This window comes from Pleurodeles waltl, chromosome 4_2 (assembly GCF_031143425.1).
Source record: "Pleurodeles waltl isolate 20211129_DDA chromosome 4_2, aPleWal1.hap1.20221129, whole genome shotgun sequence".
Taxonomy (NCBI): domain Eukaryota; kingdom Metazoa; phylum Chordata; class Amphibia; order Caudata; family Salamandridae; genus Pleurodeles; species Pleurodeles waltl.
The window spans coordinates 399,620,174-399,647,350 of record NC_090443.1 but is presented as its reverse complement, the minus strand read 5'-3'; the positions used below and the strand labels follow the sequence as shown (position 1 = coordinate 399,647,350).

At 45.3% G+C, this 27,177-nt stretch overlaps 1 protein-coding gene across 3 annotated transcripts in view; it reads right to left on the bottom strand.

The window, feature by feature from the left end:
• ASTN1 (astrotactin 1) overlaps positions 1–27,177 on the bottom strand; it is a 536,836-nt gene that overhangs the window by 193,977 nt on the left and 315,682 nt on the right. For all 3 annotated transcript variants that reach the window (XM_069231561.1, XM_069231562.1, XM_069231563.1), the window contains 2 exons: positions 11,830–11,914; positions 270–344 (listed from right to left, as the gene is read on the bottom strand). In XM_069231561.1, the coding sequence (XP_069087662.1) occupies positions 270–344; positions 11,830–11,914 (160 nt within the window). The remainder of the gene's footprint in view (positions 1–269; positions 345–11,829; positions 11,915–27,177) is intronic.

The following is a 27,177-nucleotide window of genomic DNA, read 5'->3' as shown; positions in this document are numbered from 1 at the left end:
AGTGGCTAGATTTGCAGTGGTGTGAAGGACTGCATCCCACTGGGTCATGCTTTCAGATGTGGGTGTGTGGGAATGTGGCAGGTTTAACAAAGTCTACTTTATTTCAGGACACCTTATATTGAACAGTGATTATCTGTCCAAGGCATCACATTATATGCCTAAGTACATCAGCAGCATCTGTGCAGTGAGGGTCAAACTGCAGTACTCTGTTTTACCCCCACCAGGCTCGTGGGCAGATTGAGGTGAAGGACTAGCCCATGCGCTCATACCTGAAGATTTTGTCTGAAGGTTGCTCTCCAAGGACCAGGTCGAATCCCCGCTGGAAGACAGTGTAAGGCCACGGACTGCATGGAGAGAAGACGCAGAGTTAGATAACGTGTCACACGAATTTCAGGATAAGTTCAGGAACTGCCCACCACTGCTGGAAAGTCCATCATTAATAAATAGCTTCTATTAGACTTGTTACTGTGTAATAGTGTGCTTTTATGTATTCAATAAACCCACGTGTAACTGGTTGAATGAAAACAAACCATCTAATTATCAGTAAAATACCAAAAACTGTCTTTGAAAAGTAATTTGGCTACAGTGGCCATGAGATCAGTACTCAAAAGTGTCTACTAATAATCTAGTTTGCAGCGTAGTGCTATGAATGTATAAAGGGGAAGATCAGTACTGGATATCACTGCATGAAAGTGGCTAACCAGAGGCAACTGTGTCAGCATTCTTTGAGACATGGTAGCTGTGCCTGGCATCATGGTGGCATACAAGTAACATACTGTGGACTTTCTTGAAGACGAGAGGTCAACCCTGAGTAATAGTGGACCATCAGATATGCTAAGGGCCTTGTTAGCCACGTACTGCCAGCCCCCTCATTAAAAAATTATTAAAGTATACATGCATAGAACAGCAAAAAGCTAAACTAAAAATGTTAAAACGTTCTGTAAATGAGAAGTGATTTTGACATTGGTGGCTACAAATTACATTGTTGTCCTTAGCTTGATTGGAGGGAACAGTGCAAGTACAGCAAATTGAATCTAGTAGTAGAGATTGGTGACCTCAATTCAAGCACTGATATGAGCAGACAAAAAAAGAATCCTTTAGGAGCAAAAAAGGACACCATGATATGCCAGAGTCTAGCATATCACTTTATCTCGAGGAAATAAAGCTACATTTTGTAAAGCTTCAACCTTCCCTTCATTCAAATTTGTGATATTTGTATTTTTTTTGTTTGTGAATTGTATATTTCATAATCTGTGTATTTGTTTGATGTGTACTTTTCTCTACATTTGTGTGTATTCATTTGAGGTTCAATTCATAGAAATGGCATAGGCTGAGCTCCCCAACTTCTAGCAATTAAGTGAGGGCCCGCAGTAGTCAAAACATTAAGAACAACTGTCTTGAGGTGACATCCCGGAACAAGGCTTGGGAGGACGTGGTGCAGCAGGACTCTGGTGATGAATGTAGGGGGGCGAGCTGCCCACCTGGGAATCTCGTTGGGCATGTTATCAGCATGTGGCACAAATCTGCCTGGCCACCTAGTGGCCTGACAGCAGGGCACAGGATGGGCAACTACTAAGCGGTTACACTAAAACCCCCTTCACTATCAACACCAAAGCACCCTAAGTGGTCCCTTATAACTTTCTGACTGTAAGGAAGAACCTCTTTTTGCATGATCACCCCCAAAGTTGCGGTCTTATGCTGCTGTTTTTTTTACTCTTATAGTGCGCTGAGACCTGCTAAACAGACCTCAGTGCCAATGTTCTAACTCATTTCAAAATGTATGTTTAATTGGTTAACCCAATTGGCATAAGCTGACTTACTTACAAGTCCCTAGTACAGGGTACCAAGGGCATTCAGACCATGTAATTTAGAGTGTACACCCAGGGCTGCAGCACTAGTTGTGCCACCCTGCATGTGGCAAAGTACAAAATGTTTCCCAGCATGCCACTGCAGCCTGGAAGAACAGTTTTAAAACTGCTAGTTTGACTTTGCCATTTAAACTGATGACAAAGACCCCGCTTCTCTTCAAAATATATGTGAGCCTCCCCTAAGGAAGACCTATCAAGCCCTAAAGCAGGGAGCTGTGTATTATTAAGTAGGACATAAACTTTATGATGTCCTAACAGAAAAACTCCCAAATTGTCGTTTTTGCTGTGGAAAATTTAGTAGCCCCAATGACTAGTACAGCACTACTGGCTAACCTCACAGTCTGGCAAACCTTTGAATGGGATTACTGAAATGAGTACTTCAAGGGATCAACCCAACATGAGGCCCAAGTAGAATTTAATGTCACTTTTAGAGAAAAGCAACCTTTGGAAAATTGCCACTCTGTTGCCCAGTTTATATGGAGGCCGTCACAGTTGCTGGCCACCAGACAGCCTTCTACCCTCCTGGGGAGTAGTGTGAACTACTCCCAGGCTCACGAACAGTAAAAGCCTGCAAAACAGGGTGGTGTTATTCACACCCACCCTTTGCAGGAAGCCCGACAGAGTGTTGGCCCAAACAGTGAAGTTTAAAGGGTAAGCCACCTTTGGTGGACAAATGGTGATCACACTCATGGAGAGCTGTCCTTTTGTCCAGGAAGACAGGCTGGCAGTGAGAACAGAGGGGGAGACCAGTGGCCAAACCAGTTTTCCCATGGGGTGAAGCCCACAGGTACTGTCTCTTGGGAAGGCTACCAAGCTCCTAACAACCAAGGAAGGTAGCAGATATTTTAAGAGTAGAGAGAGTAGTGTGACCTGAGAATGCAAGATGCCACACATAGCTGGAAGTCTTCATAGGGCGAGAAGGATCCTAGAAGCCCATTGGCTAGTGACTGTATCATCCCCTACGACACTCTTCAGGCATAAATATGGCACCCCAGTTCCTCAAACCTCAGATTACATCTGGACTGGAGAAAGGACTAAAGAAGGACTGTCTTGCTCACCTCTAGACCTGGCACAAGAGGCTGCACCAACCCCTGGACTGTATCTGCTGCTCCTTGGGCTAACAAAGAGATGTCTGTGGCTGTGGTGCCTGGCTTAAAAAGCAGTTTCTCCTGACCCCCAAACTGAAGTCGTGACTCCAAAGGTCAGTCAGCCGACCCCTTATTCCAGCACCATGTGCACAAATGCTGAAGTAGCCTGTCCTGGCCAGTCAGTAGCCACTCAGTAGCCACTCACAAGGAATCGCCACTGCCTACCGACATGCAGCCAAGGAGACCTCCAGCCGTGACCCAAAATGTTGTATGAGTTTCTACCAGACCCGGGAGTCATCAGAGTGTGGATTGGTCACAAAATAAGGACACTAGCCCTCATCAAATGATACCTCTGGACCTGACTTCGAGGGCCTCCAACTCCTGTACCAAAATCGCCACATCTTACCTGTGGACAGAGGAAAACTCCCAGGAAGGCTTCCATCGACCGCACAGCATCCAGAGCATCTTTCAGCATCCTCAACATCCTGCATCCGCAGCATCAGGGCCACCCTGTTTACATCTATGGCAGCCTTCATGTAAAGTGTGGATCTGGACTTGAGAATGCCTTAGTGGCCAGGAAACTATCCAACTACTCCTTATTGGCCCCTCTGACCTTCTCCCTGTCAGAATCAGTTGCCCGAGCCGGAGTAGCAAACATAATTCTTTCAAACTTTTCAAAAGTTAGAAATCTTTCGCTTACCAATGCTTCTTTGTGCTTTGGACTAAAAAGCTGAGATTTACATTTTACTTAAAAATGTATAGTTCTGTAATGCTTTGGTGGATTCTGCTCATCTTGGTGTCTCAAAATCATAAAAATATCATCTATTTTTATAAATTGGTGTCAGATTTTTTTCTGCTGCTTGACTTTCTTATTTGGTTGTCTTCTGCTTTTAAAAGCTTTATACTATTTCCTTTGTTAAACCCTTGCTGATCAAAGCCACAATTAGGCAGGGTTGAGCTAGAAGTTTTACAAACAAGTCAACTGAACCCACTACGGTTTTGTGAGTGTATTATAGGGTAAAGTAGTCCCACAACCATACCATATAATACGCCACAGTCCTCACACTGACACACATATTATACTTTCTGGCCAGTAGTTGCTAGATTCTCACTTTGAAACCAACTTATACAGAGGTAGCAAAAATGCCTGTTTGAACCACTCTTAGGGGGTCATTCTGACCCCGGCGGGCGGCGGTCGCCGCCCGCCTGGCGGGAACCGCCATTTGACTGCTCTGTGGTCAAAAGACCGATGGCGGCATTCCGACCTTCCCGCTGGGCCAGCGGGCGCTAACAATGTTAGCGCCCGCTGGCCCAGCGGGAAGGGGGCCTGCAACATTGAAGCCGACTCCGAATGGAGCCGGCGGTGTTGCAGGTGTGCGACGGGTGCAGTTGCACCCGTCACACTTTTCACTGTCTGCTAGGCAGACAGTGAAAAGCAGGCTGGGGCCCTGTTAGGGGACCCCTGCACTGCCCATGCCATTGGCATGGGCAGTGCAGGGGCCCCCAGGGGCCCCAGGACACCCGTTCCCGCCAGCCTCTTTCTGGCGGTGAAAACCGCCAGAAACAGGGTGGCGGGAAGGGGGTCAGAATCCCCAAGGCAGCGCTGCTTGCAGCACTGCCCTGGAGGATTCTCCCAGCTGGGGGAAAACCGGCGGGAAACCGCCGGACCCGGCTGGGCGACCGCGGCTGTACCGTCGCGGTCGGAATGACGAATGAAGCACCGCCAGCCTGTTGGCGGTGCTTCCGTCATTCGCGACCCTGGCGGTCTATGACCACCAGGGTCGGAATGAGGGCCTTAATGTCCTACACCAGATCAGAGGGACTGGTCATAAAATAAGAGTAAATTAAATCTCAAAGCCACTCTTTGTTGACAAAAAGCTTTCAGGTGGGATGATCCCATCTCACTGCGGGTATTTATTAATTATATTTACTCTGTTTCGCCTGCTGATCTCTTTCAGTAAGATAGGTATAAATTACTGCATCTTTAAATGTCACAACTGTAAATACTTTATCAGCCCATTTACTCCGGGGATGAGGTGGGGGGTCAATGTGGGACCGCATCATTGCAGTAGGGTCAGGAGTGCTTAATTTGTGCTTGCTATTTCCGGTGCTGAGCACCGGCACTTAATTTTGAAGGCCGGCACTTATTCTTCTGCCTCAAGCATTTACTGCGAACAAAAGACACATAAGGGGAAGACGGAGGAAGAGAAAAACGAAAAAGCGTCACAGTGGGAGAAAGAAGACAGCTGCCAGAGTGAGCTGGAGGGGCAGGGGGTGAGTGTAAATGGATTGAAGAGGCCCTAGATGGCTTCAGGATTATGCTCCCTCAGTATTATGTGCTCCCACATTTAATTGCAGCAGCCACGTGTTTAAGAGGAGGGCTTTGAGCACCGGCACGTTTTAATTTACAAATTAAGCACTGGTCAGGATGACCACAAACTACGCAAAACAGTTCCTTTTGGCTTCATTGAAAGTAAGGATATCCTAAAGATTTAGCTGGGGTATTACCCCCTGGACCTTTGCTGGACACCCTTGATTTAGAGCACTCATATGCAAATACAAATGAAAAACATATTCGGAACTTTTGCTTTTTCCCAATGAGCTATAGTCATTTTTCAATCAGCTTCCTGGACTGGTCCAACCATCCTTGAAACATTCTCTTGAGAGTCACTGTACCTTTCTTACCTCGTTTTCTCGTCTTACTCGGGTCATGTTTTTCTCAATATTAAGATTCACCTGGCTTATAATGTTTACTCAGTTCATCCACCTAGCGCTACTTAAATGTCCTTTCCTTCAGAGCGCCTACAACCAAAACATTCGAGTAGCTCTATAGCAGCTTTACGACCCTATTGGGTGCATAATGTAATTTAAGGCACATTTTAAAGACGCAAACAATTTAGATAACAGTTCGTTTATATTATAAAATAATGTTTTACAGAACTCCAAAGGAGAAATACCTTGTTGATATTATTGAATTAACTGCGCCCTTTTTAATGTTTTGTTATTATAGTTTTTTGGTAAACTAATACAATAAGAAAGTACCCTCCTATATAAAACAGCGTTAAACCTTTTTGGACATATTTTCTGCTGATAGACGTGTATAAGGGCATTGCTTAGCTTCTAAAACCGTTTCAATGTAACCCCACGTCCTTCGTGAACCTTGACAAGTCTGTGTGTCCTTCCGTTTCCCTTGTGCTAATGAATTATTCAACTTTCAAATTTATTTTAATTAGTTCCCTTTTGAGCATAGAATAATGGGCATTGCACAGTATAACACAATTGGGGGCGTGAAATGATATAGCCGTCGACCATGACAGTGGGTGGTACAATGACAGGGTGCCATAAAATAACAGGGAGGCATACAACAAAGGAGTCATTCAGTTACGAGGGGTGTACACCGTCCCAGCCATTCAAAATGACCGGGGGTGGGGTAGGCATACAAAAATGGAGAGTCTTATAAGCACAGGGAACAGACAACTATAGTCACTGACAATACAGCCCTACCAAGTTTCAGGCCCATGCATTGTGTGCTGCTCCAGTCCAGGTTTGTGTTTTCTCAATCTGGGACTTGTAGTCCTGTTTATTACATTATAAAACAGGACTACAAGTCTCAGAATTAAAAGAGAAAAAAAAGCCTAGTCTGGGATAGCACATCACTCATGGACCTGGGAAAGGTGGTGGCCATGACAATTATTTTGTTTAATACTGCCTGCATTCACATTTGAAATGATTCATTTACAGGCCAATTGTTCAACTTAACCAGTGGTATCCAACTCAAGTCCACCAGAGGAGGGTAAATGCAAGATTTCCAGTCTGTCCAAAAAAGATAACTGTACATAATATGAATCTAAATGGAACTCATGCACTTTGCTGTTATCCTGAAATTTTGGCTTGAATCTCGGCCCATGGACACCCCTGACTTTAAGTTTAATAAAGATCAGGCTCTCACTTAAAACCTTTTAGGCACAAGAAATTTAGGGGCCCTTTTACAAGCCCCATGCGCCACCAGTGTGTCACTTTTTTAACCTCAGGTGGCACACAGTGCAGACCCATATCCATAAGGCCATGCAAGCTTTAAATGGCCTTGTAGATATAGTGTAAGGCAACGCAGCACAAGTCGCTGTGTTACCTCACACTGCATGGGGAAGCATGCCTTGGGCATTGCTGTGGGTGTTCCCACTCAACACCCATGAATTTTGACGCTTCCCGAGATTTACAACATAGCATAAATCTGAGGCAGCGCCAAAAACCTACGCCTCCCCAGAGCAGGTGTAACAATGGGGAAATGTATACATTTCTCCTTGTTTTTTCCTCTTTCCACGTGTCCTTGATTTGAAGGTGAATGGAAGTAGGCAGACTTGTTGTCATGATGTAGAAGGAGGGCTTTACCTTGGACATCGATATGGTGTTTTCTGATAAGGGAGCGATGAGATACGGTGTTAAAGGCTGCTGAGAGGTCAAGGAAGATCAGGGCTGCTGCTTCTCCCCGATCGAGGAGGGCTCTGATGTCTAAGGTAGCTGGGATCAAGGCAGTCTCGGTTCTGTGGCTGGCAATGAATCCAGATTGGCAGGTGTCTAGGAGCAGGTTCTCCTCCAGATATTTCATAAGTTGTCCGTTCATGACTTTTTCTGAGACATTGGCGGGGAAGGGGAGATGGGGCAGTAGCTTTGAGTTTGCTCAGGTCCGCAGATGGTTTCTTGAGGAGTGGTTTAACTTCTGCATGTTTCCAGTTTTTGGGAAAGGTGGCTGTGGCAAGTGATGAGTTGAAGAGGGTGATGAGCTTGGTGTTGATCCTGGGGCTTCCGAGGTTGAAAATGTGGTGCAGGCAACAGTCCGTGGAGGCTCCTAAGTGAATGGAAATCATGGTGGTCATGGTGTCCTGGAGGGTAAGCTGGTCCCATGAGGTAACTCTGTGGTCCGTGTTGACTTGGTGAGCGCCTGACGGTGATGGAAGCCTAAGGGCTTGGGCTGGGGTTCGAAGTTCTTATAGATGGTGGTGATCTTGCTGAGGAAAAATTGGCATGTCTGTCGCATGGTTCTTGGGAGGGAGTGATGCTGTTTTCTGTGGCTACGGGGTTGGCAAACTCTCTGACTAGTTACCGTTCTGTTACTTATTGCAGTATTTTGTTATTAAACTGGTAACAATGAGGTAAAATATTTGCCCTAACAGTGTTAATAAAATTGTCAAAATAATGAAGTAATATCCTCACAAAATATACCACATCAAGCCATATAGTTTGCCTTTTCTTCCTGCATAATTTAGTCAATGCTGCCACATAATTTGGTCCTACTCTGCTACATACCTCCAGCGGTACTGTTTATATCTCAATGCTGTTGTTTAAATGCAAGCTACATTGAGGGGCTCAAGGTGAGTCTCAAAGTGTAGGTCATTATGACAGATGCAAAATCAAAAGATTCCAATGTATGTGGAAATAAAACTGTTGTAGGTCACAGGTCTGTGCAGAGAGCATTGGACATTATTTTGTTTTAGTTGGATGGCAATGTTGGGTACCAATGGTGACAATTAGCTGGAGGTGAGGAGGTAGTTCTTCATGCTCAAGGTGTAACTAATCCCTAATCTGTTTGATTCCAGCACCCCATGTCATGCTTAGGCCCAGCCTGTTTCTGGGTACTTACTCCCCAGTCTCATCCCGTCTCTGCATGACTCTTCTTTTCGTGCAGTTCCCATACAGGGTGCAGTTGTCAGCTGATGGTTTTTTGGATGCCACTGTTCATGTGTTTTGCACTAGTAGTTGCTTCAGGTATTTTGGTAGTCACCATTGACATTATTTTCTTAACTGCCAGGTTCCTAATATGGAGACCACTGCAAGGGCCATGTACCTCTCACCTTTTTTCGCCATGATCAGATCAGGCTGTCATCATTTTCTGACCCTCTGTCTTCTCTATAGTGCCGCTGCAGGCCCATGCTTCTGCTTTCTACGGGGCTGCCACCGCAGATTCATGGTCCTTCCGCTGGGCCGCTGCAGGCCCATGTTTGTCCTTTGCCTGGGCAACTGCAGGTCCATGCTTCTCTATTCTTCTGTGCCACTGCAATCCCATGCTTTTCTCTTCTTCTGGGCCACTGCTTCCCTCCTCCTCTTAGCAGTTGCAGGCCCATGCTTTTCTCCGTTCTCTACGTCTAGTCCTGTACCGTAGACTACTCTTCTTCTTTGGAAGATGAGGCTCATTTTCTTCACTGTGTTTTGGTGTCTGTTCATTCTAGATATGCCCTTCACCCTCTAGATCTTCTTAGGGATGACTTTTTTCGTTCAGATTATGTCTGATGTAATTTGGTTGCTATCCAGGGCTTTAAGTGGAGCAGGTCCTACTAACTGGTACTTGCCATTTTATGTAAGCGTATGAAAAAAAGAGATATACACAGCAGTTGGAATATTGACAGCATCAAAATGAAAGAAAATGTGTTTGCAGGTGATGAGAGAGTGTGTGTGTGTGTGTGTGTGTGTGTGTGAGAGAGAGAGGCACTGTGAAGCGTAGAAGAAACAAGGAAGCAACCGAATACAGGCCAGGTGGCATGATGTATGTTAAGGGCAAATGTTTTGGGCTACACCCTAAATTACATGGGCCACTATTCCTGAAAAGCATTCCTAATTATGCTTCTTTGGCCACACCCTCCCCCCTCACCTTTTTCATCCCATTTAAAGCACCTCTGCTATCTTGTTCTTGGTTGTGTTGATCTGAGATTCTCTAACACATCTTGGGCCTTATTACATAGATTGTACAAGGGGCGCAACTGCATGTGTTCAGTTTTCTGTGCCTCCAGCGCACTTTCACATTATATAAGGAGCAGGTGCACATATAGGCACCTACTCTATCAAAGGAGGGCATGCCCTCATTTAAATGGGGTGTGCCCTAACACAAATGAGGGAACCACTTTACTTCTGTGCCAGGGCTGTATCATGGATGCGTAGTCTGGTTTGCAAAGATCATTGCACCTTCCCGAGGATACTCTCAGGGAGGTGGAGTTGAAAAGATAATTGAAAATGATAAAACGTGAGACAATATGGACTCACAGTACTGCACTGAAGAGTGCTGCAGGAGTGTCACCTTTTGAAAATTTGGAAGGGAGACTAAAAGGACCGAAATTGAATTCTCAATGGTTGAAGTGGACAAAGCAAGGTCAGGGAAGCTGACTGTACAAAAGAATTGCGAGACACGTACGGGAATACAAGAATCAGTTTGACAAGAGTCATATAGTGAAAAAAATGGATTGGAAAGAGGGTGACAGAGTTTTAGAGAGAAAGGACATTGCATGTCACCTTAGTATTCCGTTCGTGGCTTGCAATATCCTTACAATGTAAGGCAGTGGGTGCTTTATCCCATCTGTTTAACATTCCTAGACAGATAAATAAATACATTTTATATGGTCCTAGCTTGGATTGTTTTGGAAGTCTTGCTACCAATTTGGTTATGCAGCCTGGCTTATACATGCCTGAGTTTGGGGGTCGAACTTGTCTTGGCTAAGTCTAATCGATAAAGTTTAATCTTGGACAGGTCACCTTTACTGGCTGCTAGGCAGATGGGTGTGTATCGCTGATTGAGTAAGTCAGAAATACCCCTGCCTGAAATGAAAAACTCAGACCTTTCTTGCTGGGTTTCTTAAGACTTGTTTCATTTGGTTGGGTTGGGAAGCTACTTATATGATTTGACTGGATAAGTTAGACTTGCAGTGGTGAGGCAGAGGAGACAGAAGCATGTCAATTTTGAGAATTCAAACATTCCCAATCTTCCCGTTATAAAGGATAGGGAAGTCAAAAAAAGTGAAAGATTCAGTCAAATCAGTGTGCTTTTGGGTTTTGACTTACCCCTAGGTGTGATGAGGAGGCCAGATTTACTCCTATTTAGGGTCAGTAGGTCAACCTAACCCCTAGTTGTTATCAATGGGCCACATTGCCCATAGTGATGAGTTGGCTTGATGTATCCACTGTTTAGGGTAAAAAGGCCAGACTTAATCTGGTTGGGTTAAGTAGGTCAGACTTACTCCTAGATGAAAAGAGCAGATCATACTATCTCCTGGGTGGGAAGGGTAGATCAGATTTACCACTAATTGTGATGAGTAGGCTAGTCGTACCCTCTAGTTTATGGTCAAACCAGCAATTATTTGTGGTGAGAAGGTCAAAATTATCCCTTGTCGGAATAAGTAGGTCAAAATAACCCTTTTGCATATTTGAGCATGTGTATCTGATTGTCACTCACTTAACGGCCTATCAAAAAGCTTATTCATGTTAACGTTCTATGCCTGGTACATCGTACCTGATATTATACTAGACTTAAGCTACTGTCTCTTTTATGTCACTTCATGTCCCTACCAGCTCTCTTACATAAAGCTCCTCATTTTTGCTTATGATTCTTCAGTAAAACAAGGAATGATTTGGAGGAAGATCTTTGAGGATCTTAAAACCTAAACTTTAGAACTTCCTTAATGTTGACCTTCAGTAGACGTCTTTGTTCTCTAACGAAAAAGCAAGAAAGCCTTCCTGTTCTGCTGAGTGTTTTCTCTTTCCTGTTTGGCCCTATGCTATTAGGGATTGACTATCCTAGTGCCATGATGCCTTCGGGTAGAGCGATTTACCCATGGTTGAGGCGAGTCTGCTAGACGTGTCCTGTTTGATTTGAGAATGCCATACGGATCCCTGACTATGGATTTGGAGGTCATACCTTGCAGTATGGAATGCGTAGGTCTGACAATCTGATGGGTTAGACAGATTTAGGTGTTTTTCCGTGGTCAGACTTCGTCCAGGTGATGCTGAGTATATCAGAATTATCTTTGGTATAGGCAAGTAGCTCAAACTAATATTGATTGGGATGAGCAAATCAGATTTAGTACTATGAAGGATATGTAGATCAGACTTACCCTTGATTGGTTCCCCACTCGTTCCGGATACAGAGGTTCTTGTGCACCGGGTCCTTCATGTATCCTTCATAGCAGACACAATCACCTGGAGACAGACGCAAGTCACTCGTGAGAATTCAAGCATTACAATTTGTTGTACATTACTGTCACACCCAGTGGACAATGGGTAATCATTTTTGGCTGCACCCTTCCGAGAGATTAATCTACATCAAGCTCTTTCAATAAATCAACCTGTGTGAAGAGCTGCTGCTACATGCTGGAAGCCATGCTGCATGTGCCCCTGCACCTACTCTTGCTCGAAAACCCTGAACCTGTTGCCTGCTGTGACCAAGGACAATTCTGGCTCCTAAACTAAATGGGGCGATTCACAAAAGCATTTATGAGAAGAAGAAGTTGTATTACCAGAGTATGCTTTATAAAATCTTACAAGCCTTTGTGAATTAGCTCTGACATATCCAACTCTGTTTGTAAAAGTTATTTCTATCTGAATACTCCCTGAATTTCCACATTTATATATATATATGTATATATATATATATATATATATATATATATATATATATTATTTTTTTTAGGCCAATTCACGAAGAAATGCAATAGTACGTAAAAGAGAACTACTTACTTACATCCAGTCATCCAGTCGGGAACATCCTCTCTATATGTCACCATTTATTCGCTGTGGATCCAGATGGTATGCTTTGCATCAGTGACTTAGTAGTTTTTTACCGATGACCTGCTACTTTTGCACCGACCAACCACTGCCAAATTGCATTTGTACTGACTGCTCAATGGAAGAACATTTGACCATACTCAAATGGTAATTTTGCACCGATCATTTCCTCGCCAATGCCAGTGAAGCATTTCTTTGTCACTATTTTAGTGGTGCGTGAATTTCCTGTTGTTTGCTTCTTCATAATTACTCACATATGCATTTTGTGATAAAATGCAGAAAAAAAACCATAGGTGCAGCGAACAACAGCCGATTACGTTCTGGTCATATGTGTTTTCCTGTGCTAAAGTTTTGCTGCGAGCACGACACAATTAGGTCACGTGGCGTAATTTCGGGAATTTTGGGTAAAAGTGTCATGCAATTCAAAAAAACTATGCAGGATTACGCCGGCGAAATAGACATTTTGGCCAAGCCTATTCCTTTTTGCAAAAGAGTTTATTGACCGGTGCAATGCACGTAGTCCATCCCAGTCTCCAGACACAAAACATGGGCTCACGCACGGGCTGACAGAATAAACCCTACTAGTCAAACTCTCAGATGTCACTCGTCCATGTGTGCAGCTACCAGTGCGCAACACCATGATTAGAGGACGGCTCACGTCTCACTCAGCATCCCTGATATCTCTCAGGCAGGACTACAATCAACACACTTCAATCATGCATCGGTCATGCATTGCGAGAGGATCCCCAGGAGCCCAGTGTGAACCTGAGCTCTGTGCTCTCGGTATTCAGGACTATTTATATTCTACATTACAAACAATACACCCTTGTTGCATACTCACAGTCACACTCTTAGCAGACAAATCCGTGGCCACATAGAGACACGCTCACAGGTTTGCACACTCATAGACAAAGTCACACGCCCAAGACAGTCTCACTCGCAGCAAGCACTCTCACAACCAAACTCAGAGGTATCCTCACAGGTACTCTCACTGGCTGACACACAGTGATACTTACAAGGTGTGTCACATGCACTATCACATGGACACTCACAGGCTTTCAAAAGCACACCGGCAACAAGCAAACAAAACCACACTCACTGCAGGCATTCTCACACAGGCACATTCATAGACACTCACAGGCACACACAGACCATTTTCTCCTTCACTTACATGCACATTAGGAAAAAGATCAGACACGCTCACAAGGACACTCACAGGCTCTCGCACAGGCTCACTCACAAGCACACGTACAGAAAGACATCTCATAGTCACAGCTACAACAGGCATGCCTATAGATTAGCATCTGAGGTTTATTTACATGCAAAGTTATAGGTATATTCACAGTATCTCTCACAGGCAGACACAACACAGGCATGCACACAAGGCTCACAGGCTCGCTCACAAGCACACTCACAGCAAGGGGGTGGGTAGACAGAGTATTGAGCAGGGGTCTCCATACTGTTCTGTAATAAGAGCTACTTAAGTTCAATGAAAATCGTGTAATAGTGACTGCATCAGACAAGATTACATTAAAGGTCACCCCAGGAAAGATTACCAGTAGTGATCACCAGGCGCGGCTCCTCTGCTATTGCAGAGGAGCGTCACCCCTCCCCCCCAGAAGCAGCAGCTGCGAACCTTTTACTATGAAACAATAATAAACTATGTTTATTATTGTTTAGTGGTAACATGTGGGGTCACGGGCTATGACGGGGACAGAGGGGGAGTGCTCAGCACTCCCCCTCAGTGCGCATGTCTATTTGGCTGACCGTCTCGGGCCGACCAAACACACATGCGAACTGGGCTCTCTCCTATCTGGCACTGTGTTGCCGGGTTGGAGAGAGCAGGCAGAGACTTTCACTCTGCCTCAGAGCGTCCTGGCTGGGCACTCCGTCCGATCCGAATGCTGCTCTTGTGATGCCAGCAGCATGACAGCAGTGTTCGGATTGGCCGCAGGGCAGGCTGGGAGCCTGTGCCTGCGGCAGAGCGGCGCGGTGGTGGTGGTGGCAGCAAGACAGGTAAGTGTTTTTTTTTTTTCTTTTCTTTTTTAATGAACCCACCCCACCCCTGCATGTGCCGCTCCTTCCTACAAAGTGCTACAAGACGCTCCTGGTGATCACCTGAGTTCACCATGCAGGGCTGCCAGCACTAATGTAAAGGTGTTACCTAGTATGAATGCCTGTCCTTTGATAATGCAGAAAGGACATTGCTGCAATGCCCTAGGCACCAAGGTAATAATATTAGTAATATGTCTTCCCAGAGCTTCACGATTTAGCCCTCAATATTGGTTCCTAATTTACGTTAGAAAGCGAACAATTTCCTAAAAGTATCAGCTTATAAACTCTGATAATACACAGATTTTCATCTTGATACACACATTTAAATTTTGTTACAAATAAATTATTTGAAGGAAGCAAAGGCTCTTTATTTAGCAGGCTGGTCTTCACAGGGAGAAGCCACTCACAGGGAGCTGGAGGGCTACCAGTAGCTACCAGTAGCTACTCCTTGGAGAAGCCTGCTATAGAAGGACCAATTAAAGTGGAAAGAGATTGAGGTAATAAGAGTCCCTAGAATGCTGGTATCTAAATTGAAACCCAGTGATATGGCCTAAAGGAGATTTAGCTGAAGGGCTTCGGAAATGGTGTGCATTAGCTGCCATTTCTTCATTTCCAGCATGGAACTTTGCTTTGTTCTTAAAGTGTATAGTGGTTCGACAACACTTCTCTTGCCAAGCCAAATGCCATGCATTCTTCAGCTTCTTGGACTTGCTTTCAACCTGTGAGCTCAGTGTGCAAACGTACTTTTTAGGTTGAGCGCGAAAGCACTTTGACCTGTTGTAAGTATTATGGGCTTTTAACCATGTCCACCTCACTCCCATCACTTTCACTTGTTCTTGAATTTGCATTTCAAAAGTCCTTTGTTATCATTGGTAAATACTTTACGTTTGTCCCTCCATAGGCCGGTTTTGTTACAGTCTTGCTGACTACCCCTGTTACATGGATAATTTCACGATTGCGGATATGTTTGACCGTGAGCGAACTTCGTTTTCCTTTTGTGTCTCTCCTTTGCTCTCATGTTCATGGTGGCCATGGCGCTTTGAATCGGCTCACTTTTGTCAACTAATGTTTTACTTTTCATTTTCAATTTGTGTGGAAAGAAAAGTCCAGTTAGGAATTTACAAAGCCAATAGCTCTAACTCGAGCAAATAGGAGACCAATTGCATTGCAAATGCTTGTTTTTTGTGTATACGAAAACAGTGCAAAAAAAAGGCAGTTGTATGCTCTGACCACTGCCCCAGCGGTCGCTGCAATTTCAGTTAGTACAACGAATAATACAACTCTTTGTAGTGTCTGGATTTGCAGGCATTCATATAACGTGCACAAAACTTCATTGTTTAAAGGTACTTTCATTGTTGTTAGTATTACCGGATCCCACAGTGTGCATTTTATCGTCTTCAGAAGGATGAAAGCTCGAGCCTGCTCCGTAGGGTTCAAAAAGGCGATCTGCAGATTATATATAGGGCATAAACTCAGCCCACTGTCTTTTTATGGGCAATAAAGCTGTATGCATGGCAGACACTCCTGTACATGACCAATGTCATAGCACAAAAAAATGACACCCCAATTCTACCCCCGCTTCCCCCCCCCCCCCCCCCCTCCACCCCCTCCCACACACCCCGATGCAGAATGTGGTGAGAGACACCCGAGCTTCCCATATTGCAAAGATATCCATTAGCCTTGGGCTGATCGGGGCCTCGTTGAAAGAGAGACTGGGGGCGGTCCTTGCCCCTCGGGGCCTCCAGGGACCTGCGTGACGCCCCCGTCCTTAAGAAGCCTTTTAAAGCGTATCCTGTCTGACAGGGTGCAGATATGAGCCGGAGCAGAATTCTAGGAGACAGCAGCTTGAACCGCAAAGCGAGGCTCGCCCTGGGATGACAGCTTGAAAGCGGGCACTCTGATGAACTGGGTGACAGAGATGCCCAAAGCCCGAGGGGGCTATGCCATACTATCAGAGATACTATGACAGGGCGATGCTAAATAGGAACTCAAAGGTTAAACAAGCCACCCAGAAGGTGACCCTGTCTCCAACAGGAGAGCTATCTTCTAACACAGGAAACGTGGCGTCTTCTCCTGAAACACAGATCCTCAGGCAAGCAATATTTTCAGCCACTTGTGTTCTGTGCATTAATGTTTTAGGAAGACCAGTGTGAAGAGCTTCAGAGTGACTCAAGCGAGCTTCAGTGGCATTTTCCACTCTGATACCCTTTTGCTGGAGACACAACGGGAGGATAATTTCGTTCGGGTCTAGGCAAGCACCACAGCAGTGACCTTGGCCTGAAAGGCATGTCAGCATCTGAAATGCACCAAAGATTATGCATAGGTTCTTTCCTTTCCGTAGCTACATATTGGAAGTGGGTATGCAGGGGTATTGGCTTGAACATTATACAGCGCCCCTTAATGAAGGTTGTGCAATTTTGCATGACTTTTCTGTGAACATTCATGAAATTCTGTGAATATATGGCAAAATTATACATTCAGAGTGAACTGTGGATTCCTTTTATCTTGCAAGCCTTTTTTTATGCAAGAGAGTACCCCACGTTAAAAAAAAGTCCAGTGAGATACCTCTAAAAGACTAGTTCAAGGAAAAAATGTTGCTCAACAAAATTACAGAATTCGACATTTCGAGAATTGTACCAAATATTGAAATTTAGGAATTTCAATAATCTTGCCAACATAATTAAAATGTTGTCCAACCTACCTTTACATCAAATAGTAAGGCATTTTCGTTACATTCAGAGGCATGATTATTTCCTGCATCTGGGCCTCAAAACGTTTTAGAATGGGTTACAATTCAGACGGAACCATCACCAAAGAACATACACCCGGGTATCACCAGCATATTTTCAGAAGGGAAATTACTAAATGATGCTGGAGACGTTAGCACAATAAATGCAGAGGCCAGCAACAGAGGGGACGTCTGCAAGTGCGCCAGCATACCATATTAGAAGTAATCAGTCTAAATTATACATATTGGAGTCTGTCTTTTATGAAATGGTTTCAGATGATTATGTGTAATTTTCCTGAAATTTTGCATAATTATGCAAATTGCACACAAAGTGCACACCGCTACCTACACTTCTATATACAGCTTCCAGATTTTGGTCCTTCTGTTTACTGGGACCCTCGCTCTAGAAGTCTCTTCCAACTTCAAATGCCCCCTGTCTTTCCACCAATCACATTCAAGAGCGTCCTCAGGATCACCTCTTGGTAAGGGCATCCAAGTTATCAACCACACAACATCCTGACCTTCTCACTGAACCTATCTCTGCAAATATGCTTATATATTAGTCAATTGTTTGTATTGTCATGTCTGTGCTACACATTCACTGGCCATGAAATTCAACTCCGTATCTATATATTCCCATATTAACAGTTTTTTGCTTATGTATTGGGCAGCTGTTACTATGTACATAGGCTCCGGTTTGGAAAACCTTTGTGTCAGGTTTCCGTTTCTTTTTAATGCAAACCCGATATAAAGTATATTGGTGGTATTTACAATCCACTGCAAATCGAGATTTGTGTTGTTTTGTGACCAAAACTAACACAAATCTGCCCAATACTCTCCCTCACATTACTTTGCGTCAAGGGGCGTTCCACAAATACTGCATGGGAGTTCCACTGGAACCACCCACGGTTGTTGACGAAAAGCCCTATCAACAAAGAATTGTAGACAGGAATTTGCACTGAATTCTTGTGCCATCTTGAGGCAGGCCCAACTTGCTTTTCCCACTTTACAGGTGTGCTGCATTGTGCAGTACACATACAAAGCGAAAAAACGCCCAAAGACACAGAATTTGTACTGGAAGGGACTCCTTTCCACACAAAAACTATGCTTACCGCAATGCGGACACCTTGCACTTTGGTATAAAGTGTCTGCGTTGGCGCATAGCAGCATAACGTGTGCCCGTAAAGGAGAGAGCAGAATAGCCACACATCTTAGTGGACATGGCGCTGTTCTGCTCTCTCCCTTTCACGCAACGCACCGCAGCAACCCTACGCTGCGTTACGTAATTTGTACGGAAATCTGGGCCATAATTTCTTGATGAAACGCTTTTGATGCTACTTCAATAATCAGTAAATGATTAAAACGGATTGTGGCTTACGTTTCTCATTTCAAATATCTGTGTAACTGCAACAAATAGAATACTAAAATTAAAGGTTGATGTTTCACAGATATAAAAATGGCTGCAGGGCTTAAGAAGGCAGGAAAGAGACTCTCCAAAAGTCAGACAGAAAAATGGAGTCTGCTGAAGCAGGGTGGCAGCAGCCATGGCTGCGGAGGGGCACGCGGCTGCAGAACGCGTGACGAGCGGAGCTGCCCGTGAATGCTAAAGATGCCACCAGGCTGTAGGAGGCCCGCTAGGTGAGGAGTGTCACCGCTCAGGCATCTGCTGTGACAGATGGAGGGAAGGCAGGAGCTTAGGGGCTGAGACCAGCGACCCAGCATCCGAGCAGTGGGAGGGCGCTTGTTCGTGCTGCTAGAGGGAGGGAGGGAGGTCCACAAGAAGGAAAGGGAGAGGGAACAAGAGAGGGGCACATAGCAAGACAGATACAGGGGGAGAGGAAAGAGGTAAAAGATGAAGATGTGGAGAGAGAGCAAGGGACACAGAGGAGGCGAGAGAGACACAAAGAGATAAAGGACTCCAGAGAGGATGGTTGGAAGCAAAGAGATTTCGAGAAAGACAAAGCACATGGCTGGAATTTAGATATGAAGAGAGGTGAAGAAAGTCAAAGAGAGTAAGGAAATTAAGATGATGAGAAGTGATACAGCACATGGAAGAAAGCGAGGGAAGGAAACAGAAAAGAGAGAAAGTGAAAGAGAGGGAGTGATGGGGAGCGAACTAGAAGAGAGAAAGAAAGAGGAAGAGGGAGACAGAGTTGTTTAAGGACGAAGGGAGTGTTAACAATATTTTAAACTGGTCGCTTGTGAATAACGTGTAATTGCTACAATCAGTCACACTGTCTAATGTCATGTCATGAATCAGGTTAATTATCCAAGCCCATAATTTACCCTTGGACATGGTCAGTCAAGGCCTCTGAGTTACCCGGATTGATTGATAGAAAAATTCGTCGCTGTCGTTGCAGAAACGATGTTCGCTGTGACTGTATGAACATTCCTTTGTTTTGGCATTTACAGTTCCTCAGAATGTGCAGAGGAAACCTTGCTTAAGTCTAACTTGATAGCACAGCTGTTTGCAAGATGTTCTACCGCCACCCAGACACGTACATTTCTCCTACCTCACTATATTGGCTGGTTCGTGTATCATTCCGCCTTTCATGTAGTGCTTGCACTAAACTGCACGATGGACTGCGTCACATCTGAAAAATGCACTGTCATCACACGTCGATTTGTTTAGATCCTGTATACATTGTATTCAGATTTTTTTACTGCTTTTGTTAAACTACTACAGTGCAAGCTTTACCTTAAAATAGCCACCAAATTGCTCTCTCTTCTCACACTTATGGATAGCCTGACCCCATGAGTGTTGTCTTAGCTCGCTTGATTCCAGATCCAGCTAAACTTCACCTCCTTGTTTTTAAACTTCAGCTGCTGGTCTTCTGTCTACACTTCCAGCACACCTGGCAACTCCTGTGAACCCAACGGAGGTTGAGCTCCTGCCAAGTGTCGGGCTGGATGCTCCTGATGCTGCTGCTTTGTTCTTCTGGTTCTAGTACAACCCTACTCCGCTTCTTGCCTCAGCTCTTCCGCTGCCTAGCTGCTGCTTACACTTCCAACACACCCAGCAGCTTCCCATTTACTGTCCCATTGTCCACCCCGATTGAGCCATTCCCTCCACTGCAAACATCACCACCACTAACACTTCCATTAATTCACCATTGTTGTGATCACCGCTACTACCACCACCAAATAACATTAGCATCACCAACAATTACTACCATTACCACAACCATCACCACTTTCAAGGTTACCATGAGCATCATTATCACCACCAGCATTACCTTTACATTTTTTGTACTGCTACTACCATTACAGTCATCATTCCCACTATGATTACTAATACTACTGCTATCAGCACCACTATTACCATGACCACATTTCCATCATGACATTGTTAACATCATTACCATTACCATCACCACTAATATTATCACCAAATTAGCAAGACTATTAACGCCATTATCATCCCCATCATTACTGCTACCACCATTGTCATAACCAGTACCATGATTACCACCACCACTACCACAACTATTACCATTAAACCACTGCCATCACCAATACCACCATCATTACTACAGCCACTAACTATACCACCATCATTAACATTACTACCATCATCATCTAGGAGTTTAAAAATTGCTCTTCCAGGCTGCAGTTAGAGGACGGGAGCCATTTGTTCTTTGTCACACAGGGCGGCACAATCAGTGCTGCATCCCTGAGTGGACACTCTGACCTACCTGTCCTAGGATTCATAAGTAAGTCAGCTAATGCCATTTGGGGGTGGCTAATTCAAAATATGCTATGTAATTGGTTAGAACACTGCCATTGAGGTCTGGTTGTGCATCCTTGTGTGCACTCTCAGATTGGAAACACCAGCAGCATCAGTCCAAACTTTGAGGGTGATCATGCACAAAGGACATTTCTTTACCAAGTGCAAAAAAAAACATAGCAAGGGGTCTTCTCCAGCTATGTACCCAGGACCTGGAATGAATCCCCATATCCATCAGGACTGCCCAAAGGCTGATCCAATCAAGGGAAGAGTTTAAGACAGATCTCTTTAAAGAATGCAGCATCACAACACAGTAGTAGTCCACTTGCACTCACAACCCACCTTCCCCCATATACATACACCTATACCTGCATGAAGATTTTATTTTGAATAAACCAGAAGCAATTTGTAAGCTTCTCAGTGCTCTTGCTAGTTATGCATTAAATTAAAAGAAGACAGAAAAAGGCAAGCATTGCAAAGCCAAAAAGTCTGGCTTGAATGAGCTAACAGATGACAACAATATTTGTCATGCCTCTGCCAGCTCATTAAAGCCAGACATATTGACTTTGGTGGAACGGTGGCGCTAATGCTAGTAGTAGTAAATGCGGTGATAATGGTGGTAGAAGCTGTGGTATTGGTGGTTGTGTTAATTGTTGCAATGATGTGGTAATGGTAGGAGTGCTAATGGTGGTGCTCGCAATTGTGAAGGTAGTTGTAATGCAGGTGGTAATGGTATTTTGTAATGTGATGGTAATGGTGGTAGAGCTAGTTATTAGTGGTGGTAATAGTGGCAGTGGTGGAAATGTTGGCAGTAGTAATAGTATTAATAATGGTGATTATGATGGTGACTGATGGCAGAGAGGATAGTAATAATGTCAGTGGTTGTGGTAGCAATGGGGGTGGGATAATGGAGAAAACGATAATACTGGTGGTAAAAGGGGTGGTGTTTAAGTTGTTGGTGGTGTTGGTGGTGGCCATTGTGTTGTTAAAGTTGGTGGTGATTAAATGGTGGTGGTGGTAATTGTGGCAATGGTGGTGGAAATTGTAAGATAACGGTGGTAGTGTCAGAGGTGGAAAGTTTGAAGTGGTAATAGTGGTGGGATAATAGGGGTGGTAATATCAGTGGTAGTGATAGTAATTTTGGTGGTGGAAATGATGCTAAAGTTAGTAGAGGTGGTAGTGGCTGGCGGTAATGGTAAAGGTGTGCATTTGCAATGCATGTAATGGTGAAGGAAATGGTTGTGTCAAAAGTGGCAGTAATTGTGGTGTTGGTCGTGGAAGTAATTTTAGTTTTAATGGTAGAGTGTTGGCAATGTGGTAGTAATGGTGGTGATAATGATAGTAATGGGGGCAGTGGTAATAGTCATAGTAGAGATGGTACCAGTGGTAATGGTGGTGGTTTTAATAGTTATGACAGTGGTGGTGGTATTGCTAGTTGCCACACATAGCTAAGTCATCATACTGCTAGAGGGTTCCTGGTAGCCAATTGGTTAGTGACCACACCATCCCCCCATGGAACTTTCTGGGCATAAATATGGCACCCCAGCGCACTGACCTTCACATCACAACTGGAGTGGAGAAAGGACCAAAGAAGGATTGCCCTCCTGACCCCTGGCCCAGGCAAGAGAGGACTCACCAACTGCTGGACTGCACCTACTGCTCCTTGGACTAAAGTGCCTGTAGTTCCTTGGACTAAAGTCCTTGGAAAAGTCTCTCCTGAACCCCAGACTGTAGCAGTGACTCCAAGGGTCAGCTGACTCAACCCGTGTTCCAGCACCAGGGTAATAAAATCTGGAGTGGCCCGCTCTGGCTACTGAGTAGCCATCTTCAAGGTATCAAGGTTGACTGTCAAGTGCAGCAAAGAAGACCTCCACCCAAGACTCAAAAGATGCACCCATATTTGTTGGACCCAGGAAAGTGTGGATTGGGCACCCAAGATGGGCACTAGCCCTCATCAAAGGAAACCACTGGACTTGCTGTGACTGAAGATCGGTAGCCCAGGTGCTGCTGAACTTCTACTGGCCCAAAGAGAACGTCACTGGATGTCAACTCCTGTCTTATCCCATATCTTTTTGCAATTTTGTGAATCGCAATTTTACTGTGAAATTTGAGGATGCATGTAATGTCTGCTATTTTTCGCTAATCTGCCATGATAAAACCTGTTTGTTTTATCATTGTAGCTGACCTCCGGCCATGGGGAGGGATAAATCACTGTCTCAGAGCCTGGCAGACAACAGCAGAGAGGCAACTTCCCTCCACCTCTCCTCCCTGCAGTCATATATGTATATATTTTCCAATCATAAGATGATATGGTCCAGTTTAACATTTCTGCCTACCCGTTATACATTAGGGCCCAGATTTAAGAATAGTGGTGCTTCATGTCATGAAGTGCCACTTTTCCTGCGGCCCATTGCGCCCCCCTAACGTCACCATGTGAGCACCGTATTTAACATATGGTGCACCATGGCTTAGGTGAGGGACAATAGTGTCATCATTTTTTATGCTATTGTATTTTGCAGGATTAGCATAAAAAATGTTGGCAATAATCCTGCAAAGTACATAGAGGCCCATTAAAAATAATGGCGTGCCTCCTTTTAATGCCTTCTCTGTGCAGGCGTGGAAAATGCATCTAAAAATGGTGCAGTGGAATCTCATAGGTTTCCACTGCACCATTTATGCGGGCCTGCTAACGGGGGAACACCGCCTTGCATATATTATGCATAGTCCAGGCATAATGTTGCACAAGGGTTTACAAAGTTGCGCAATGCGTGCATTGCACCACTTTGTAAATATGGTGCAGTGTTTTTGCCACACTATCGCCACATTAGCATAAAAAATTATGCGAATGTAGCGATAATTGGTGATAGGCCCTTCTTAAATTTGGGCCTATATCTATCATATGTCCTCCATAGCTGCTGCCTGATACATTTGCCACCGCATGGCAATGGCTGGGCAGCTGCCCATTTCAGTATCCCCACTGCATCCTTTGCAACAAATAACAGTGCACACTTCCAAATATATTACCAAGTGCTATCATTGTGTAGGACCACCTATTGCAAAGGGCTTTTACAATATAAAATCAGTTGGCAAGTGAGGATGCACCCTGTTCTTTACTTGATGCTGCACATGTATGTGTAAATATCTAAACATGTGGAAGGTGCATTTCCACAGCCCTACAGATAGACTAGGGAGCATTAATGCAAAACTTATGAACTGTAGTTATAAAAAGTGGCACAAAAATGTTGCTAAAAACTCAATATTGTGGACCAAATTTCACATATTGGTGCTTCTAAATTTCCATGTTTATGCTGCAATATCCTGGAGGGCCTGCCTGTGGCCAAACTATCCCCAGCTTACCTGTGGACTGAGGAATACCCTCAAGGAGACCCACATCGACCACACTGCACCCAGAGCGTAGTTCAGTATCCTCAGCATCAAGTCCACTCTTCTGAAGTCTATGGCAGACCATGTAAAGTGTGGAACGAGACTTGGAACTGCTTTGGTGACCAGGTAACTGTCCAAAATATTTCTTGTTGGCCTCCCTGACCTTCCTCCTGTCAGAATAGGTCACCCAGTCCAGGCTGCAGGAGCCACATTTGCAAACTTTTCAAACATTTTTAAACTTTCAGGCCACAGCCTTAGGCAGCGAAAGCTGCCATATTAAGCCTCTTGTGCACCAACCTGCCCTGCAGCGCACACAGGGCAGGCCAGTGCACAAGAGGGCTGAAACAGCAGCTTTCAATGCCTACGGCCCTGTCTTGAATGCACCCGATCTCAGAAGCATTAAGCAGGGTCAGACCTGGCTAACCAGGCCTGACCCTGCTTAGTGCTTCTGAGATCGGGCGCATTCAGGACAGGGTGCCACTAGGGCAGGTGGCAGTGGCACTCTGCAGCTCATGGAACTCCACACCTGTGGAATTCCACAGAGTTTTACGTCAACTAAGGGGAATTCCATGGAGTGGAACTCCTTGAGCTCTGCCCAGCCCTACCGGAGAGAGCAGGCCGGTGGTGTCCCTGAGCTGCATGGGCCCTGTGACAAGGCCTACCCTTGAACCTGAGAGCCAGTGAGTACTCTGCATCCCTTGGGCCATGAGGAGATGCATCACCACTCCTCGACCCCACCGAGGGTGCCATTAGATCCCCCGACCACACTACAGACCAAGACTGCGATGGGGCACCTCTCACCGTGACATACTACTCTGTGGGCTTCTAAAGCCCCTGGTAAGTAGTAAGGCAGCCACAAATCTCCCCTGCCGTTGCCAAGACAGATCACTGTATTGTGCCCCCAGAGGTGCACTGGAACCATACAAGCGGTGGGCTATCTGTTCATCTCCACTACGGCGAAGAGAGGGGCTGTGATCCCACAGCACAGTCATGCATCTGTATGGACCAGGTCAGTGAACCTTGGTTAAGGCATTATGCTCTCACTGTGCTACCTCCCTGCATGTGGCATATCTGAGCCAACAACTGACCATGACAGGGCTTTGTGAGTACAGTAAACCAGGCCGTGGTGTTGCTTGCACCCCACACTAGAGTTCTGGTGAATTGAGACACCGAACATGGACTGAACTAAATATCAGCACTCCCTCAGCTGGCGAGCCACATGCTGAACTTCCTTCCTGGCTCTCGATAGGTGGCAGGGCCCATCCTACTGGCTGCATTACATGTCCTCACCATCCCAGGCATCTTTCTACCGTATGCAGTGCTGAGGCTCTCCTTAGATGTAAACAAATCCGGCAGAAGGCACTCACCTTGCCTGCCAGCGGCTGTGTCTCTCCTTGGGGCACCAGGCCTGGGATGACCTGCTTCATGGGAGTGTCTGAAGTCCCAAATGGCCCGTTCACCCTCCTGGCCTGTGCCCACAAGAGCACCTATCTTATTGTTGGGGATCCCTCAAAGGCTGGAAAACAGGACTACTTCCCTGGCACTTCTTACAAATGTCTGGCAGGCATGGGAGCCCATGAAACCCTAGCCAGAATGTGACTGGCATGTCCTGCCTCCCATTCTCCATGTCCAGGGCACCCTGATGTGGAAAACCAGAACTGCTATATCACAGATTCCCCGATCACAACTTCACAGCACTGCCCCCAGTAGCTGCAGATACCATCACGAGCTCCCTAAAACAGCTAGAAACCACCTGGATAAATACTCAATTAAGTAATTTGAAGAAAGTTCTCCTTGCTATTCTGGACACTAAAACATCACCTGAAGTGAAAATCAATGCTGTATCCCTGGATGTAAACCTGTTGAAGGCGGACCACCACAAGGTAGCAGAGCAAGAGGATGAAACAGAATCCACTCTGTCTTCCTTGAGCCCCACTGTAAGTGATCTTCAGGCCCAGCTGTACACTATGAAGGAAGAAGTAGCCTCTTTGCAGTGCTTCGTGGAGATCCACGAGGGGTGCTCACAGTGCAACAACATCCACTTCCTGGGCTTTCCAGAGCTGGCTTACCGAGCTCTTTCTTGAAAATTGGCTGATGGGTACAGTGCTGGAGAACAAGGTCCCCAAGTTGTTCTCAGTAGAACAAGCGTGCCGTATCCTGGGCTGCTCACTTCCACCTGGAGCACTGCCCACCCCCTCATTGCTCATTTGTGACGAAGACCTCATATTGCAGCTTTTCCGCATCAAGGGTCCCTGGCACTATTAAAAAACAGCAATCTCCGAATACCCAGATTTCACGGCTGAGGTCCACATCTTCTCAACTCCAGAGGATGTTAGGACCTGGCTCCATGTGAAAAGCCTTGCAGGCACACCCAAGAGTGCTCAAAAAGACGGAGACTGGTTGATTCTGATACACAAATGAAGGAAATGCAAATCGACACGGACACAGCCCTTCCAGGGTCAGATGGCCGCAGAGCAAGCCCAGGCAGTTGAGCTGGCTACCCTGTACACCAGGAACTCTTTCACAACCCTCCGTCACAAACTGGCCCTGGACTCAGGCTTCGACAATAGTGCCTCCAGCACTTCCTCCAGGTGCACCACTCCTGATCCTAAAATCTTGCTACAATTGGCTGATGCCCTCATCTGATTTTTACCCCGCATCTGGGTCCATCCCCTTTAGGGGCAACAGGACTAGTCCGGACTAATCAGGCCTCCTGCATCAGGGGTTCCTCTGGTAGCACCGCTGGGTCAGATACAATGCCCTGGAAGATGGGCTCAGTGGATG